Below are 18,002 nucleotides of genomic sequence, written 5' to 3' on the forward strand. Positions count from 1 at the left end.
GATGAACTTTCAACAACAAGAACAGGATATTAATATTCCTATAGATAATCTTACAGATTTCCTGGAGAAGTCATATGAAGGAAAAATTGAAGAAAGAGAAACATTATTAGTGACGTTTATGCAAATGTCAGGTAGAGACAATGTATTAAGGTTATCCTTTCGGAAGCAGTCTATGTCTTTTTATGGATATCGTCAGTCTTTCCAGACATAACCAAGAGAATGCAGGAAAAAAGGAAAGCATTCCTGTCCATGAAGAATGAAGTAGTTTCTAGAGGTGCCAAATTTTACCTTGGGTTTCCCTGCTGTTGTATTCTGATTTATCATGACGATAGATACATTTTCACTGAGATAGAGCACCTACGTGTGTATCTGGACTCACACTCCCAATATTTATTTATTTATTTATTTATTTGTGAACTTTTATATACCGACATTCGTAGGACACATCACGCCGGTTTACAATAAACTGAAGAGATGGAAAATTACATGGGAGGGGGAGAGGGAGAGGGGAGCAGGCAAGAAGAGGGGGAAGAAGGGGGGAAGGGAGAGAGAAATGCTAAGGGAGAAAAAATAGGAGTGAAGATAAGAAAGGAGGAGAAAAAAACCATGTTAAGAGACTAAAAATATCATAAAACTGAGTACAATCAGAAACTATGTACATATTATAACTGTAATGACCAAATGCAAGTATACAGATATACAAAATTACAAAGGTGAGCTCTAGGGGGAGTGGGGGGGGGGTAGGGCTACAGTAGGGGGTACAGGAAAGGCGAGGTGGCTAGGGGGCAGGCAGATAGATGCAGGTCAGGGAAACTGGCTAAGTTTGGTTTGCATCGGGGTAGGCCTGCTTGAAGAGCCATGTCTTGATTCCTTTTTTAAAATTGTGTAAGGATGGCTCTAGACGGAGATCAGTAGGAAGGGAATTCCAGAGGAAAGTGCCAGCGATAGAGAAGGCTCTTTCTCTAGTGAGGGCAACATGTACGGTTTTGAGGGACTGGGTGCGAAGGGTGCCTGCAAGGGCAGTTCTGGTGGGGCGATTAGTGGAACGGAATCGCCCCACCACAACTGCCCTTGCAGCTTCCAAGTAGTGTTGGTTTAAATTAAGCTGCATAGCATGGTGTTTCAGCAATTTAAAATTTGTTGGATATTTCCTATCTGTACCGCTTTATATATTGGATCTCCCATTATACTTATAATATTGAAAAAAAAAAACTAGTTACATATAATTCTTTGTGCAATTGATGAAAGATGTAAAATTTCCAGTTTTTAATTTTCTCTTTTTCTGTATGCATTGGTTTTTTCAATGTATTAAAATGGAAACTTCAATAAACATAAAAGAAAAAACACACACAAACATTTATAATTCACTACTTAAAAAGTTCATTTTGAAACAACTAACTGCTGTATATGTGAATATTTCCCCCTTTTTCCTTCTTTAATTACACAGAAAAATGTGTAGATATAAGTCCCAATTTTTAATGACCTGCGCGTAAAAGTGGCCCGGGTGCGAGCGTAACCCCTGTAATGCACACAAGAGCTGGGCCTCGGCAGAGGGGCAGTCCAGCAGGGTGGGGAGGGCTGGTCCGGGGGATGGGCGGGACTAGAGGTGCCTGGTACAGCGGCCATTTGCCGCTTGTACCAGGGGATCGCACACCGGCAGGGTGCCGTGTGCGCAACTTGCTACAGCTCCTTTGCAGGAGCAAAAGGTATAAAAAAAAAAAAATAGGGGTACCTAGGGTAGGGATAGAGGGTGGGTAGGATAGAGGAAGGTAGGTTAAGGTAGGGGGTAGGGAAATTCCCTCCCAGTCCGCTCCTTAAATTGGAACGGACTGGGAGGGAACTGGGGACACTGGATGATGTATCGCCGTGCGATTTTTGCCTATGTCTGGTCCCCCTTGTGCGCCCTGCCCACGATTTTATAACATGCGCACGCACCAGGTAGTGCGCGCACATGGACACACGTGCGTTCTTTTTTCAAATCTACCCCATATTGAACATATGCTTGACTCAAAAAAGAGTTGAATTAGTCCAGGTTTGAAACTTGTAAGCAAGATCACTAGTTGTGAAGTCTTCAGCCATGGTTGCTTATTCACGCATCTTTCATATATGTTCATAAGTGAATAATCTTACAGAATACAAAAAAATCTATCCAGAGTGAGAGTACATTTTGCATTTACTCACTTCATACTTGAATTAGAAATGGCTGGGCATTTTGCCCTCAAACTCTTAAGGAGTTTCTTCTTAAAATTTAAATATAAATGGGATACAGACCTACCATTCTGTTTCCCCATTGATTTTTACATTTTCTAAAGAAACGCCTTAAGAATTTGTAACCAATGTTTTGCAACCTATGTTTTAGTTTTGGCTTTTTTTCAGTTTGTTCCTTGTTTATTCCATTTTGTTTTGTTTTCCTAAAACAAATTGAAAAATTGAATGCACTTCCCCTTCCCACCAAATTTACTAAAACATAGGTTCCCATGGCCCCCAGGACTCCTCCGCTACAGCCTTTATCCCTTTGTGACCACATTTTAAAAACACTCATGGGCCTAGGCCAGAGTCCTCCTCCTGCCCACTAAGCCCACCAAACCAAAGGTCATCTGTGGACCCAAGAATGCTTCGACCTCTCCCCACCCTGAGGGCAGGAATTATCCCCAGGAACTCTTGCTTTGCTGCTGTGGCTTTCCAAAATGGTCACCAGCCAAGTCAAGTCCAGCGCCATTATGTTGTACAAAATGTAATAGAAATCATTTTTATTCAGTGTCCTTTATTTCAGAGTGAACAGATTGGGCTAATCAGTTTTTTGTTTTTTTTTAGATTATGCCAAATGTTCAATTTCATATGTATCTTTGCTGTCCTTCTGTCCCCTTTCCTGTTCTCTTTATATATATTTCTTTCTTGTGTTGTTTACCTTTGTCATGCAGTTTCATGTTGAACCTGTTGTGATCTTTCTTGTACCAATCCCATGGATTTTTTCTCTTCAGTGTCTACATTTATTTCCTTTCTCATTCCCTTGTTTTGTGATTAAGAATAAAGTGTCAAATGATTTAGCCATGTAATTTAAGGAATTATGTGGGTAGATCCAGTTATTTGAAATGTACTTCTGCTTAGTGGCAAAATGAACACTAGTATTTCGTAACACGCACACTTTTATCAGCACAAAAAGATATTCCTGTGGGCATGTTTAGGTTGGAGGATAATTTTGCTCTGCCTCTGGACCACCCCTAACTTATCTTGATAAGATTTTAGCTGGCTAAATACTTAGCCAGATAAATCAGGGGAAATTAATGCGGTTTGTCCTGCTAAATCCAGAATGTAGCTGGACAAATTGTTTTAAATATGGACCTCTAAGTATTTAGGATTGCTACAGAAATAGAAGAGGGATGGACACGTATCCATCCAAGCTATTCTACTTCATGTCTACTTCATTTCCTTGGAGGTTGAGGGGTAGGATGTGTGGATTCATTTATTAAGCTAAAAGTTCACACGTGTAAGTATGAATGTAAGATTACAGAAGATTACAGTAAGATTACAGAAGCAGTCGCAAACAAATGGTGCCCAATAGTCTCCAAATCAATCAACCCAACAAAAAAGGGAAATCAACCCTGGTTCAGCACTGAACTTAAACAGATGAAACAGGACTTACGCCATAAAGAAAATAGATGGCGCAAAACCCCTAACACATCTACCCTTTCAACATACAAGGGATTCTTACATCACTACAGGACCGCCATTCTACAGAAAAAAAAGGAATACTATGCAAACAAAATACACCATTTCTAGTATGATGCCCAGGCCCTATTCGCTTACGTAACACAAATCACTAAATCTACCCCCCCACCTATTCCAGACGAACAAGCTCTTTCCAAGGCTAATGAGCTCGCTTAATTCTTTCAACAGAAGATCTTAAATACCCTCGCCCTCCTTCCTCCAAATACAACACCTCTCAAGTTAGGCGAGAATCCCAATTCTCTTACTAGACCCAAATTTGACAGTTTCGAATCAATCTCCACTAAAGAGATTGAATCCCTTCTAAAAAGTCAGAAACCATCTAGCCATCCGGCTGATAATATCCCATCGAGACTCCTGCTTCTCATCCCAAACGCGATCTCAGGACCTCTGACCAGTATCATAAACAGCCTTCTAACTCAAGGAAGCTACCCAGACAGTCTAAAAACCACCTCTCTCAAGCCCCTCCTCAAGAAACACAACTTAGACCCTAATGTACTAGCTAATTTCAGACCCATCTCTAACCTCCCATTCGTTGCCAAACTAACGGAGAAACTGGTAAACACCCAGCTTTCTGAATACCTAGAAGACCACAAGATCCTATACCCTTCGCAATATGGTTTCCGCAAATCACGCAACACGGAAACCCTCCTCATTTCACTTACAGACCATATTATTATGGGGTTAGACAAAGGACACTCCTTTTTAATAGTCCTGTTAGACATCTCGGCGGCATTTGACACCGTCAACCATACCATCCTGCTGGATCGCCTAGCAGATATCGGCATCTCCGGATCTGCCCACAACTGGTTCAAGTCCTTCCTCAGCAATAGGACTTTTAAAGTCAAAATCAACAATAAAGAGTCACCCCTAACAAAATCAACTCTTGGTGTACCACAAGGATCCTCCTTATCTCCAATCCTCTTTAATATATACCTCCTCCCCCTCTGCCAACTGTTAACAGATCTCAACCTAATTCATTATCTGTACGCAGACGACGTGCAGATTCTAATCCCCATAACAGAATCAATCTCAAAAGCGCTCACCCATTGGAATAACTGCCTTTTATCCATCACTAATCTACTCAACAGCTTAAACTTGGTACTCAACGCCTCTAAGACAGAGCTTCTCCACATCTCCTCAAATGAAAACAATATCTCCCCCACCATCACCACACAATTCTCTCATTACCTGAAAGCAGGTTAGAGACCTTGGGGTAATTCTAGACAATCGACTAAACCTAAAGAAAATGGTCAATACAACCTCCAAAGACTGCTTCTACAGACTACAGGTTCTAAAACGACTTAAACCACTCTTATTCTTCCATGACTTCAGGACAGTCCTCCAAGCGCTTCTGTTCGTCAAAATAGACTACTGCAGTGCCCTTTTCCTAGGCCTCCCCAAATCCACTACCAAACCACTGCAGATGATACAAAATGCGGCAGCGAGATTGCTGACCAGTACCAGCCGCGGCGAACACATCTCACCCATCCTCAGGAACCTACAATGGTTACCAGTGAATTTCAGAATTCTATACAAATCAATCACCTTAATTCACAAAACCATCCATCATCAACTTCAACTCGACCTGGAAATCCCATTCAAACTCCACTCCTCTAACAGACCAACTAGAGATATTCACAAAGGCACTCTGAAATATCCCCCCACTAAAGCCTCACGCCTCTCTACGACCAAAGACAGAGCTTTTTCGATAGCAGGCCCATCTATCTGGAATAGCATCCCATCAAATCTCAGATTGGAGCCATGCCTTTTAACTTTCAGAAAAAGACTTAAAACCTGGCTCTTTCACCAAGCCTTCGCCAATCCACCAGACAATCACTAGTTGTCCTTCACTCTAACCTGGTCTGGCATTTATACTCACGAACAATGGACTCTGACACTTCCAGGTTAAAGCACCTTTTAAGCTTTTAACCCCTACGCTCTATGGTAACACTTTATATTTATTTCCTGCCTTATCTTCTTTCCAGCTTGTTGCAAGCTTCCAAGTTCTCTTTCCCTGTTGATTGTAACTTTGACCTATTCCTACCTATTGTTATCTTTAGTTTACTTGAATTGTTACTCCAGTTATACCCTTGTTAAATGTAAACCGATCCGATATGGTTATTTACTATGAAGGTCGGTATAAAAAACTGTTAAATAAATAAATAAATGTACCGTTTAGCCATCTGAAAAATCTGAGGTGGATTTAGTCATTCTAGCCATCTCAGCCCATTATTTCTGATGATACCCTTTGAAAATGCCACCATAAAGGATTGAGCATTGTTGAAGCTGCCTTGTGATTAGTGCCTCAGTTTTCCTTTGTTTAAAAGAATGATCCCCAAAGCTGTCTGAAATGTTTGTGCTGTTAGATATGTTTCGCCCAAGGTCATATGATTATCCATTTAGTTATGCAGCTAAGAAACATAGAAACATAGAAATGTTGGCAGAAGAAGACCAATAGGCCCATCCAATCTGCCCAGCAAGCTTTCACACTTATTTTCTTGTACTTATCTGTTACTCCGACTGCTGAGTTCAGGGCCCTTATTGGTAGCTTTTTGATTCTGATTTCCTTCCACCCCCGCCATTGATGCAGAGAGCAGTGTTGGAGTTGTATCAAAGTGAAGTATAAGGCTTAATGTTTGAGGGTAATAACCGTTGTATCGAGCAAGTTACTCCGATGTATGTATACACATACTGCTCAAATCAATGCCTTGTTAGATGTTGGCTGGATGTAAATCCTATTTCTTCATTCCCCCTGCCTTTCAAGCAGTGAGCTGTGCTGGATATGCATTCAAAGTGAAGTATCAGGCTTAATTTGTAACCGCCGCAATAAGCAAGCTACTCCCATGCTTATTTGTTTACCCAAACTGTGCAATTCAGTCCTTTGTTGTCTGAATATAAATCCTCTTTTCTTCATTCCCCTGCTGTTGAAGCAGTGAGCTGCGCTGGATATGCTTTCCAAGTGAAGTAACAGGCTTAAATTGGTTCGGGGTAGTAATCGCCGCAACAAGCAAGCTCCTCCCACGCTTATTTGTTTACCCAGACTGTGCTACCTTGTTGGTTGTTGCCTGAATGAAATCCTCTTTTCCACATTTCCTCTTGCCGTTGAAGCATAGAGCAATGCTGGAGTCTCATTAACCGTGTGAATGTTTATTGAATAAGGGTATTAATCACCAGGTAGTAGCAATCATTCCCACAAGCCACCCCCATACCTCTTCTATTCATTCCCATCCTCCAGGCTTTATGGATCCACAGTGTTTATCCCACGCCCCTTTGAAATCCTTCACAGTTTTGGTCTTCACCACTTCCTCCGGAAGGGCGTTCCAGGCATTCACCACCCTCTCAGTGAAGAAATACTTCCTGACATTGGTTCTGAGTCTTCATCCCTGGAGTTTTAAATCGTGACCCCTGGTTCTGATTTTTTTCCAATGGAAAATGTTTGTCGTTGACTTTGGATCATTAAAACCTTTCAAGTATCTGAAAGACTGTATCATATCACCCCTGTTCCTCCTTTCCTCCAGGGTGTACATATTTAGATTCTTCAGTCTCTCCTCATAAGTCATTCGATGAAGACCCTCCACCTTTTTGGTCGCCCTTCTCTGGACTGCCTCCATCCTGTCTCTGTCCCTTCGGAGATACGGTCTCCAGAACTGAGCACAGTACTCCAAGTGAGGCCTCACCAAGGACCTGTACAAGGGGATAATTACTTCCCTTTTCTTACTCAAAATTCCTCTCTCTATGCAGCCCAGCATTTTTCTGGCTTTAGCTATCGCTTTGTCACACTATTTCGCTGACTTCAGATCGTTAGACACTATGGCCCCCAGGTCTCTCTCCTGTTCCGTGCACATCAGCCCTTCACCATCGAATACAATTCTTTTGGATTTCCACAGCCCATATGCATGACTCTGCACTTCTTGGCATTGAATCTCAACTGCCATAACTTCAACCAGTCTTCGAGCTTCCTTAAATCCCGTCTCATTCTCTCCACTCCTTCCGGCGAGTCCACATTAGACATGAAACTTGATGCAGTTCATTTTTTTGTACATAAAGTATGGCAATAATTAAATATAGTAAAATCTAAAGACTAACATGGAAAATATCTGCTCATTAGAAGAGATTATTTTGATGCTGCATATTTCTATGCTTTTTGCCCTTGCATTTTTTTTATTCTGTAGTTTGCTGCAGCTGGAGAATTAAATTCTGATTTTAATGCAACCTGGACAGGTCTTTAGTGTTTATTTTACTCTGATTCTATAAACGATTCACTGTCAGATGCCTCTTTCCCTTCTGATAAAGTTGTTTCAGACCTGCCTGCAACACAGAAATCACGTTATCCTTGCCAAGAAGTGTTTCAGTTATAAGGGACAGCTTATAAATAGCAATAACTGTTTTGAAATGTGTGTGTGTGTGTAAATGTAATATGCTGGCAGCCAGAGGAAGTGGAGCTTGTGATCAACACAGAGATGCTTTTGAGTTCCTTAATCCAATAGTTCTAAGCAGTTGATAATTTACTCTCCATTCTCATGCTTCTCAATTAACTCTCATTGTGTGCCACACTCACGGGGAGATAGGGAGTCCCCCGAGCAATCTCCTCCATCGTCGTCAGTATCATCATAACTACTGGAAGCCTCTCTCAGGAGTGAACCTGCGGGTTGAGTGATGGGCACCTGTATTCAGAAGGCCTGATCCTGAGGTAATGGGCTTGTCCTAAAAGCCATCCACGGTTGGGTTGTGGGCACTATAAGATGCATACTGTATCTCTGAAAGATTTGCACTGAAAGTGGGGATTTTGATAAAAACTGGGACGGGGGGACAAGATGGAGAAGGGGAATGAAAAAACCCCCAAAAATCAGACAAAGATTGGAATGCAGCAGCCACACCATCCTTTCACAATGCTCCAAATCAGGATTTATGTCCTCAGGCCCTCTGTTGGTGACTAGAGATTCAGAATACTAATGCAGGGCTGCCAAAGACAAATAGCTGTGCTGAGAATCTCCAGTTTTCTCCCACTGAGAAATTCTATCAGTAGATTTTCTTAGGGAGTTGAAACAGACTTTCTATCATTTTCTTCCCTGTTAACCCCAAGTAGAGAGAGAATTTTAAGAAATTCCAAGTAATACTTAAAATAGCATTACAAAAATAGAGAAGAATACAGCTGCTGACTGACATGACATCTAGGGGCAGCATATCAAAATATAACTTTTATTAAGGGGGAATATATTAAAAATAAATGCAGACACCAGAAAAGAAAGTTAAAATTCATTTCTGACAAATGACACTTTAGTAACAGCATTTGATATCTCAGTAGCAATTATTGGTTCATTAAATGCTTTACATATGCATTTTAAAGTCATTAGTCCAGACTAGAAGGATGAAAACATGATGTTTATGAAATTCCATCTTGCTCATGTGAGTCTGACTCATAAATCAAAGGGATTTGTATGACTAAGTTGGGACTTAGCGGTACAAACCCAAGGTTTCGAATTTTGTGCCACTTTGACTGACTGCCCTTGATTTATCCAGCAGCTAAGTTTGATAGCTGGCTGAAAACTTAACTAATTAAGTCAGGTGCAGGAGTTCTGGGGCAGAGTAGTTGTTCAGCTAAATTAGCCAGATAATACCTCAGAGTAGTCTGATAACTTTATCCTTAACTGGCTATATTCAGAATATTCATAATAAATGAAATTCCCAAAGACTCTTTTGCCCCATATGTTTGTCTTGATTAGATTTTAAGCTCTATTGAGAAGGCCCTGTCTCTTTTATGTGTTAGATTTGTGGACCCTTGGACCAAGGTTGAGTTGACGCAACCTGCAGGAAGGAGCTCTGCAGGTCTTTACTGTTGGTAGGTGGATCTGGACTAACTGAAGGCCTAACTGAAGCTTTGGCTATACTAGCCAACATTCCCCTCAGGTTGAGCCTTTGGGTGACGTGGCCAGCAGGTCTTAGGTGGGGGCCTCTGTTGATGGGATGGAGGTCTGTCGAAGGTAGAGTAGATATGGCTCTGATGAATTTGAAGCAGGCTAGGTCAGTGGTAGGAGGCATTCAAGGAGGTCCAGTAAGCAGGCTATGTTCAGTAGCAGGCAAGCAATTCAAGGATGTCTAGTGAGCAGGCTGTGGTCAGTGGCAGGCAGTATTCAAGGAAGTCCAGGAGGCAAGCTGAGGTCAATACCGTGAAACTGTTCGAAGGGAAGATGGGTTGGATAGGCAGGGCAGGAAGGCAAGGAGCAGAACAGGCAGGCTGATGAGGAGACTACGAACATTGAAGGACTGACCATGAAAACTGAAGAACAAGGACGTGGGATGTTGGAGATGAAGAAAAAGATGAGGAAATGGAACTGAAGATGTGGGAGCTGGAGAAAGAAGACACAGGAACTGAAGCGCAAGGATACTGGAACTGAAGAACACAAGAACCGGAGAATGCAGAGACAGGAATGCTGAAGCAACCCACACCACTAAGGCAGTAGGGAGACCTGTTGACGAGGCACCAGAGGAATGTCTGCAGTGGCCTTATATAGGCCAGAGAGTGATGTCATATGGCACCTGCCGGGTTTTCCTCCCACGGCCCCTCCCAAGAATGAGAATGTCGGGCATGCATGCACCCCAGAAGGAGCAGGACCTGGCAGTTTTGGCGGCGCCCTGCTGCGGGGATCCTTGGTGGCTTCCTGCTGTGGCATGGTGTGGCGTCCTCCCCCCGTGCCAGAAGGAGAGGTAGTCTGGTGGTATCCTGAAACGAGGGAGAAAATCTGGCATGAGACATAAGTGCAGTGGTTTGCGGGGGGAGCCAGTGGACCGCCAAATGCAACAACATGTTTTTTTGTACAGCGCCATGTCAAATAGTGTTATAGAAGTGTTAAGTAGTAATAGTTATGATTATATGTGTGTGAATGTGGTATGCATATATTTAATGTGTATAAATAGATATATGTATACAGTAAAAAAATGTTTGAGGCAGTTATACTAATTAATAGTATCACTAATAACAAAATGAGAACACTATACAAATTTACAGAAAATTAAGATGAAATCTGTATTAATTTATACAAAACTTGTAAAAGAATTACAAAAGAAAAAATGTTAGGAACCAATATTAATTATCACGGCATAATGAGAGTACTTAAACATCCTTATTGGAAATGGTAAGCCATGTAAGGCCTTAGAAAAGTCCCAATGAAAGTCCTATAGAAAATAAGGACCTGTTTCTGAAATTTAAAAGAATAGTTACTAAGTGTGTGTGTGTGTGAATATATCCGGTATATATAATATACGTGTGTGTGTGATAGCAATGCTGTTAGTGTATACTTCCAGCATTGCTGTCAGAGCAAGGCTTGAAAGTAGCTGAGAGCATGGTAAGACTGTACTTGGGTTTAGGGGATCCCATCTTATTTCATGGGTGGCAAACATTTACACGAAATGGCAAAAAAACCCCACAGGAAATCCCGCAGTTTATAACATCTGCCTCTGTGGATGCAAATACTGCAGTTGTTCTGTCCTCCTTCTCCCCAAATGGATTTTTCATCTTTCAGACTCTGAGTGATCAGATAGTTCCAGCATTTTCAGGACTGAGCCAGTCTGGACCTGGTTTGTAGCAGTTATTCAGTAGCGTTATGTGGGTTTGTGGTGGTTTTCTCAGTACCAAAACAAAACAAAATTGCTCAATTGTATGTGATTAGAACTGAAAACAAAGGCTAGAGTCTGCCATCCCCTAATGAGATGCAGTGATGTTGCTAAGAGACACAAATCCCTTTTGTTGCATGCTTAAAAGCTATTGCAACCTTCATGTTTTGATTTTCATTATTCAAGATACTACTCATTATGAAGCCTGCCAGATCCCAGTAGGTGGCGCTGTAGGACTAGGAACGTATTTCCCTTTATTCACATTGCTCATTTTCTGAGCATGCAGCTTGTAGTGGCTGGAAGCAAGATTATAGTGTCATGCTGGGCCCCTGCTGACATGCATTAAACTCATGAACCACATTATACTTCCTATCTAACAGATTTTGGTAAAAGGGAAACTGCAGTGTAGTGATAGGAATATGGAGGCATTGGTGCTTCCGCTTTCTGAAGTTCTAAAATTGGACAGTAGTCCATTTATTGTCATTCAATTAAAATGTGTGAGTATCCAGAAGTTTTGCATTCTGGATGACCGATTATTAACTAGTAAGATATTCCCTTCTGTGGAACATACATTTGAGTGGGTTTGTCAAGAGGTTTTAAATACTGTGTATCTTGTTCTTATGTTTGGGCTGATAATATATCAGAAGGTCATTTCAACCCTTTAATGTGTCCCTTGCAGGTGAAAGAGTTTGGTGGCCGTCACTTCGTTATGGAACAGGCAATTACAGGTGATTTTGCACTTGTGAAAGCATGGAAAGCAGACCGCGCTGGGAATATTATATTTAGGTAGGTTTATTTCAATAAAATAAAAATAATTCTTATATTTGACATTGGTAAATTAAAAGGAAAACTCCTCCAACCACGGTTTATGATTTCTAGTGCTGACAAATAGAATAAAATAATTGTCTATTTTACTTATTCTCATTTATCTTCTACTGGCAATACATTTTAACAAAACTGCAAGAAAAATTTAAATTTTTTTTAGCAAGGTTAGCTGCTTCATGCTGTTTAGATACATATTTTTGTGTGTTTTTTGCATGTCTGCTGCTAGTATTTCATCAAAAAGCTGTATCCTGTTCCTAAAAGATTGTATGACCTGAGGCCCTTTACATTTTTTAGAGCATTTTTTAAAGCCATTTCTGTATATAAAAACAGTGTGAAGAAATAGGATGTAAATTGTAAAAGTATATAAGTATATATGTGTACTTTCACATGCAAAGCGCTGGGGCCTCCTGGGGTGACGTTTGGGCACACAAATAGCAGGTGCAGTTCTGTGGGCATGCTTTTTCTGGCTCAATTTTCAAAGGGAATGTATTTTAAAATTGACAGACTGCATGTTAATAGTACTCATGGGTTTTAGACTTCTGTGCACAGTTTGAAGTTGCCCTCTTTATCTGCAGCAAAATTTTTAAAACACTTAGGGGTAGATTTTAAAAAAGAGCGTGATCGCGTACTTTTGTTCGTGCAGCAGGCGCAAACAAAAGTACGCTGGATTTTATAAGATACGCGCATAGCCAAGCGTATCTTATAAAATCCTGGATCGGCGCGCGCAAGGCTGCCGATTTTGGGCAGTCTGCGCATGCCGAGCCGCACAGCCTGCCTCCGTTCCCTCCGAGGCCGCTTCGAAATCGGAGCGGCCTCGGAGGGAACTTTCTTTCGCCCTCCCCTCACCTTCCCCTCCCTTCCCCTATCTAACCCCCCCCCCTTACCTTTGTCCCTCGATTTACGCCTGCTAGAAGCAGACGTAAATCTACGCGTGCCAGCGGACTGCTGGCGCGCTGTCTTCCGACCCCTGTCCCGCCCTGAAACGCTGCATCCCGCCCCCGAAACGCCACGTCATTCGGTCCCGCCCCCGACATGCCCCCTTAAAAAAACACTGGGACTTACGCGCGTCCCGGGGCTCTGTGCGCGCCGGCGACCTATGCAAAATAGGCACGCGAGGGCCCTGCTCGCGTAAATCCGGGCGGATTTACGCGAGCAGGGCATTTAAAATCCGCCCGTTATAGATGAATTAATGTGTACAGAATTTTATTTGACTGTACTTCCTTATTCTCCACTAAAATGTGTACTGGCCTTCAGAAAGGTAGTCCATGAGAAAATCTTATTTGATGGAGGCAAAATAGCTCATAGTTAGCATATTAGGTGCAATTTTCAAAACTGTCTGCATTGATGCAAAGTCCATGGATACTTTTGGCTTCGGGTTTTGTTCTCATTTTCAAAGAGAAAATTGCTTTAGAGAAAAAGGTACTAACAAGCGTTTGCACCTGCTTTTTCTGTTTGTACTTTTGTCCTTGAAAACAACGTGCTTAGATTCTAGGATGTAATCTATATGCATTATTTTTATTCTCCAACTTAAACACACCTCTGGAAATGTCTACTTCTTACTTGGCTAAAAGTATGTGCATTGTTGATCCCTGCAGGTACTTTTACCCAGGTAAGGCATGTGCAATTTTCTGACAGAATTATTTATTCATGTCAATTAGGGATGTGAATCATTTTTGACGATTTAAAATATCGTCCGATATTTTTTAAATTGTCAAAAATCGTTAAAGAGTGCGATATAATAGAAATTCCCCCGATTTATCGTGAAAAATCATTAATCGGGTTTGTGTCCACTAACGGGAGTTATTTGGGGGGAGGGCGGGAAAACCGGCACACCAAAACAACCCCTAAACCCACCCCGACCCTTTAAAACCAATCCCTTACCTTCCCCCACCCTCTCAAACCCCCCCAAAATGTTTTAGAATCACCTGGTGGTCCAGTGGAAGCCCCGGGACCGATCGCCCACTCTCGGGCCGTCGGCTGCCACTAATAAAAATGGTGCCGATGGCCCGATAAAAAAAACAAAACAACCCACCCCGACCCTTTAAAACTGACCCCTTAACCTCCCCCCCCAAAAAAAACGTTTTAAAATTACCTGGTGGTCCAGTGGGGGCGAGGGGAGCGATCTCCCGCTCTCGGGCCATCGGCTGCGCTAATAAAAATGGCGCCGATGGCCCTTTGCCCTTACCATGTGACAGGGTATCCGTACCATTGGCCGGCCCCTGTCAGATGGTAGGAGCACTGGATGGCCGGCACCATCTTTAAAAATGGCGCATGCCCACGCCATTTTTAAAGATGGTGCCGGCCATCCAGTGCTCCTACCATCTGACAGTGGCCGGCCAATGGCACGGATACCCTGTCACATGGTAAGGGCAAAGGGCCATCGGCTAGTATTTTCTTTGTTTAGAAGCCATTTGTGAATGCCAGCTATTTTTTTTTTTTTTTTGATTAACATTTTTATTGAAATGTATAGCAACATTCAACAAGAACATAGACATGTAAGTATACAAATAACAAACAAGATTCGTGTACAAGCCATTGATCTATCAGTCAATTATTGTCAATGAAAACACCACCATACAATATCCTGTGTACCCCCCCCCCCCCCCCGTGTTGAAAATAAGTAAGAGTGGGTGACTCCTTGGACAACTGTGGAATTAAGCTATACGTTCATCCCTTCTGCCCGCTTCCGGATCTGCCAGGTTCGAAACGGAAGCCAAACCTTCTGATTGGATCTCCCCATTACGGGTCAGCGTGGGTTCTGATGAGCATGAACTAGGCTTAGCGTGTGCAATCTAGGATATATTTTCCCAATAAATAGAGGACCAGCAGTCTTCCAATCTAGTGCTACTATACACTTTGCGGCTGCTAGAATATAGGTTATAAGTTTACCTTGGGTGTGGGAGACATCAAGGGGTAAATTCAGCATAACTTGTTCATGAGAGAGGACTACCTCTATCCCCAAGATTTCTCGTATTAGGTTCATTACTGAGGCCCAGAAACTTGTCAAGTAGGGACACGTCCACCACATGTGATAGAAGGTGCCTAGCTCTCCGCACCCCTTCCAACACCTCGGGTCATAGGTGCCTTTATACTTATGTATCTTTGCAGGCGTGCAATACCAGCGTAAAAGAATCTTATAGCGGTTTTCAGCTATTTGGGATTGTGGGGCCCCTCTCTTGGTGTGAAGGAAGACCTGATCCCAAGTCTCGTCTGATAAAGGGCGGGCAAGATCTCGTTCCCAGGCCAGCATGAAAGCGGGTTTGTTCTTGGGGTCCCCGTTGAGATAATTATACACCTGAGACATGGCTCTCCGCAGGGTATCTGCTTGCTCACTCCAGACCTCGAGCTGCGTTTTCCCCTTAGCTAAGTCCCTCTCCACCTGCTCCGTTTGGAAGAAATGCCGTACTTGTAAGTACTGATACACATTTGAATGCCAGCTATTTAAAGAAATAAAATCTAGCCAACACTGGCATTCTGTGCAAAGCTGGAATCCACAGAGGCTGCTTCCATTTATTTTGGAGTGTTCTTATTCCTGATTTCACTTTGCTGAGCTGTCTTAAGAAGAACTTTTGTCACAAACAATGTATATAGTAATTATAAGAACATAAGATTTTCCATACTGGATCAGAGCAAAAGTCCATTATCCTCCCAACAGTGGCCAATTCAGGTCACAAGCACTTGGCAGGATCCCAAAAGTTAAATAGATTTCATACTGCTTATCCCAGGGATAATCAGTGGATTTTCCCAAATTCACTTTAATAATGGTTTATGAACTTTTCTAGGAACTTGTCCAAACTTTTTTTAAACCCAGCTACACTAACAACTTTCATCACTGCCACTGACAATGAATTCCAAAACTTAACATTGCATGGAATACAAAAATACTTTTTTAAATTTATTTTAAACATACTATTTAGTAATTTCATTCCATGTACTTTACTCTTGGTTTGTTTACTCTTTCAAAAATTACAATTTGCATTCACTCATTCCACTCCTCTCAGCTGTCTCTTGTCCAAGATGAATAGCCCTAGCCTCTTTAGCCTTTCCTCATAGGGGAATCATTCTATCCCTTTTATCATTTTGGTTGCCCTTCTCTGTACCTTTTCTAATTCTGCTATATTTTTTTTGAGACACAGTAATGAAAATTGTAAACAGTACTCGAGTGATACAGAGGCAATATATTATAGAGGCAATATATTTTCTGATTTATTCTCCATTACTTTCCTAATAATTTCTAGCATTCTGTTTGCTTTCTTGGCTGCCACTGCACACAAGCAGAAGATTTCAACATATTATTAATGATGATGCCTAGATCCTTTTCCTGAGTGATGACTCCTAATGTGGAACCTTGCAATGTGTAGCTGTAGTTTAGATCGCTCTTCACTATCAGGCCAATATAGAACGGTACGCTCAGCTGAGTGCACCGTTAGCCCCCGTCTGGATGTGCCTTTTTGACGCATGTCCAACCTACCAAAAACTAATAGCGTCCGCAACATGCAAATGCATGTTGATGAGCCTATTAATTATTCCCACGCCATACAGAAAGTAAAATGGGCAGCCAAGCCTCACATTTTACTCTCAGAAATTAACGCCTGCCCAAAGGCAGGAATTAATTTTGGCCGGCACTGGGAAAGTGTACAGAAAAGCAGAAAAAACTTCTTTTCTGTACACCCTCAGACTTTAATATCATAGCAATATTAAGTCGGAGGGCCCCCCCCCCCCCCCAAAAAAAAAATCAGCCTGCGGCTCGCGGGTTGGAAGATGGACGCTCAATTTTGCCGGCGTCCATTTTCCGAACCCATGGCTGTCAGTGGGTTTGACAAACGACACCGGTAAAATTAAGTGTCTGCTGTCAAACCCGCTGACAGCCGCCGCTTCTGCCAATAAGGAGGCGCGTCCCTAGCGCCTCCTTATTACTGTGGGCCCTCATTAGCATAGAGAATCGCGCGCCCAGGAGAGTGACCTGGGCACGTATCAGGAGAGCGTGATGCATGTTTATGTAGAAATGGTTCTAGAGTTGTCCTTATTTATCCATTTGTACTATAATCAAAGCCCCCAATTTCTCTGTCCACAAGAAAGCATGAGTTAGCTCGTATATGTGGGATGACGTTGTCCGGGATAGATACAGACCCAGCTCTCAGAGCTCATTAAAATTTTTACTGAGCTTGTGTGGGAGTTCCTGTGCATGCACTGCCTCATGAGCCCCTTAGTCTTTCTTTGCCTGAGTTACCGCACGGATGTGTCCCATTCTCTTTCTTAATTATTTTTCAGCTTTTGACCTTGGGTCTTGTTAGTACCTTGTTACTTTTTTATGTTCTTGCCACTGCTTCAGCAGCCCCTCAAACAGAATTTTTCAGTTCTATGGAAATAAAAAGAAGTTTCAGATGAGCGTGGAGACATCCCAGGCCCAGAACCCTACACTCAGTGGCTTTAAGGTCTGTATCTGCATGTGCTAGATGTCCATTTGATATGTATCTCAACAACTCCAAACCAAAAGAGGTATCACCAGTAAATACTGTCTCATTAATCATGCAAAAAACCAAATATATGTAGGCCCCTTACTAACAGAGTCTGTATTGTGTAACAGATCCTATTTTCGTATAGGGTCACCTTACTTTAATTTAAATCAACGATAGTCCATTTTTTTGAAAATTTTTCATTATAATAAAACCTGAATGTCACACATTCTGAACGAGAGGACACAGATACTCATCTACTCCTTGGTAGTAGTGCACCCGACACAGCTGTGTTTCGGACGGAACCCGTCCTGCTTCAGGGGGTGTCCTTCGAAGTCTGTTTCTTTGAGAGCGTCATAGGGAAGCCTTGTCGACAAGGCT

At 42.2% G+C, this 18,002-nt stretch overlaps 1 protein-coding gene across 1 annotated transcript in view; it reads left to right on the forward strand.

Annotated features, from left to right (window-relative positions):
- Positions 1-18,002, forward strand: part of OXCT1 (3-oxoacid CoA-transferase 1) — a 570,108-nt gene that overhangs the window by 112,829 nt on the left and 439,277 nt on the right. Inside the window, exon 6 of the mRNA XM_029578060.1 lies at positions 12,020-12,126. Within this exon, the coding sequence (XP_029433920.1) occupies positions 12,020-12,126 (107 nt within the window). The remainder of the gene's footprint in view (positions 1-12,019; positions 12,127-18,002) is intronic.

This window comes from Rhinatrema bivittatum, chromosome 1 (assembly GCF_901001135.1).
Source record: "Rhinatrema bivittatum chromosome 1, aRhiBiv1.1, whole genome shotgun sequence".
In the NCBI taxonomy this organism is placed as follows: domain Eukaryota; kingdom Metazoa; phylum Chordata; class Amphibia; order Gymnophiona; family Rhinatrematidae; genus Rhinatrema; species Rhinatrema bivittatum.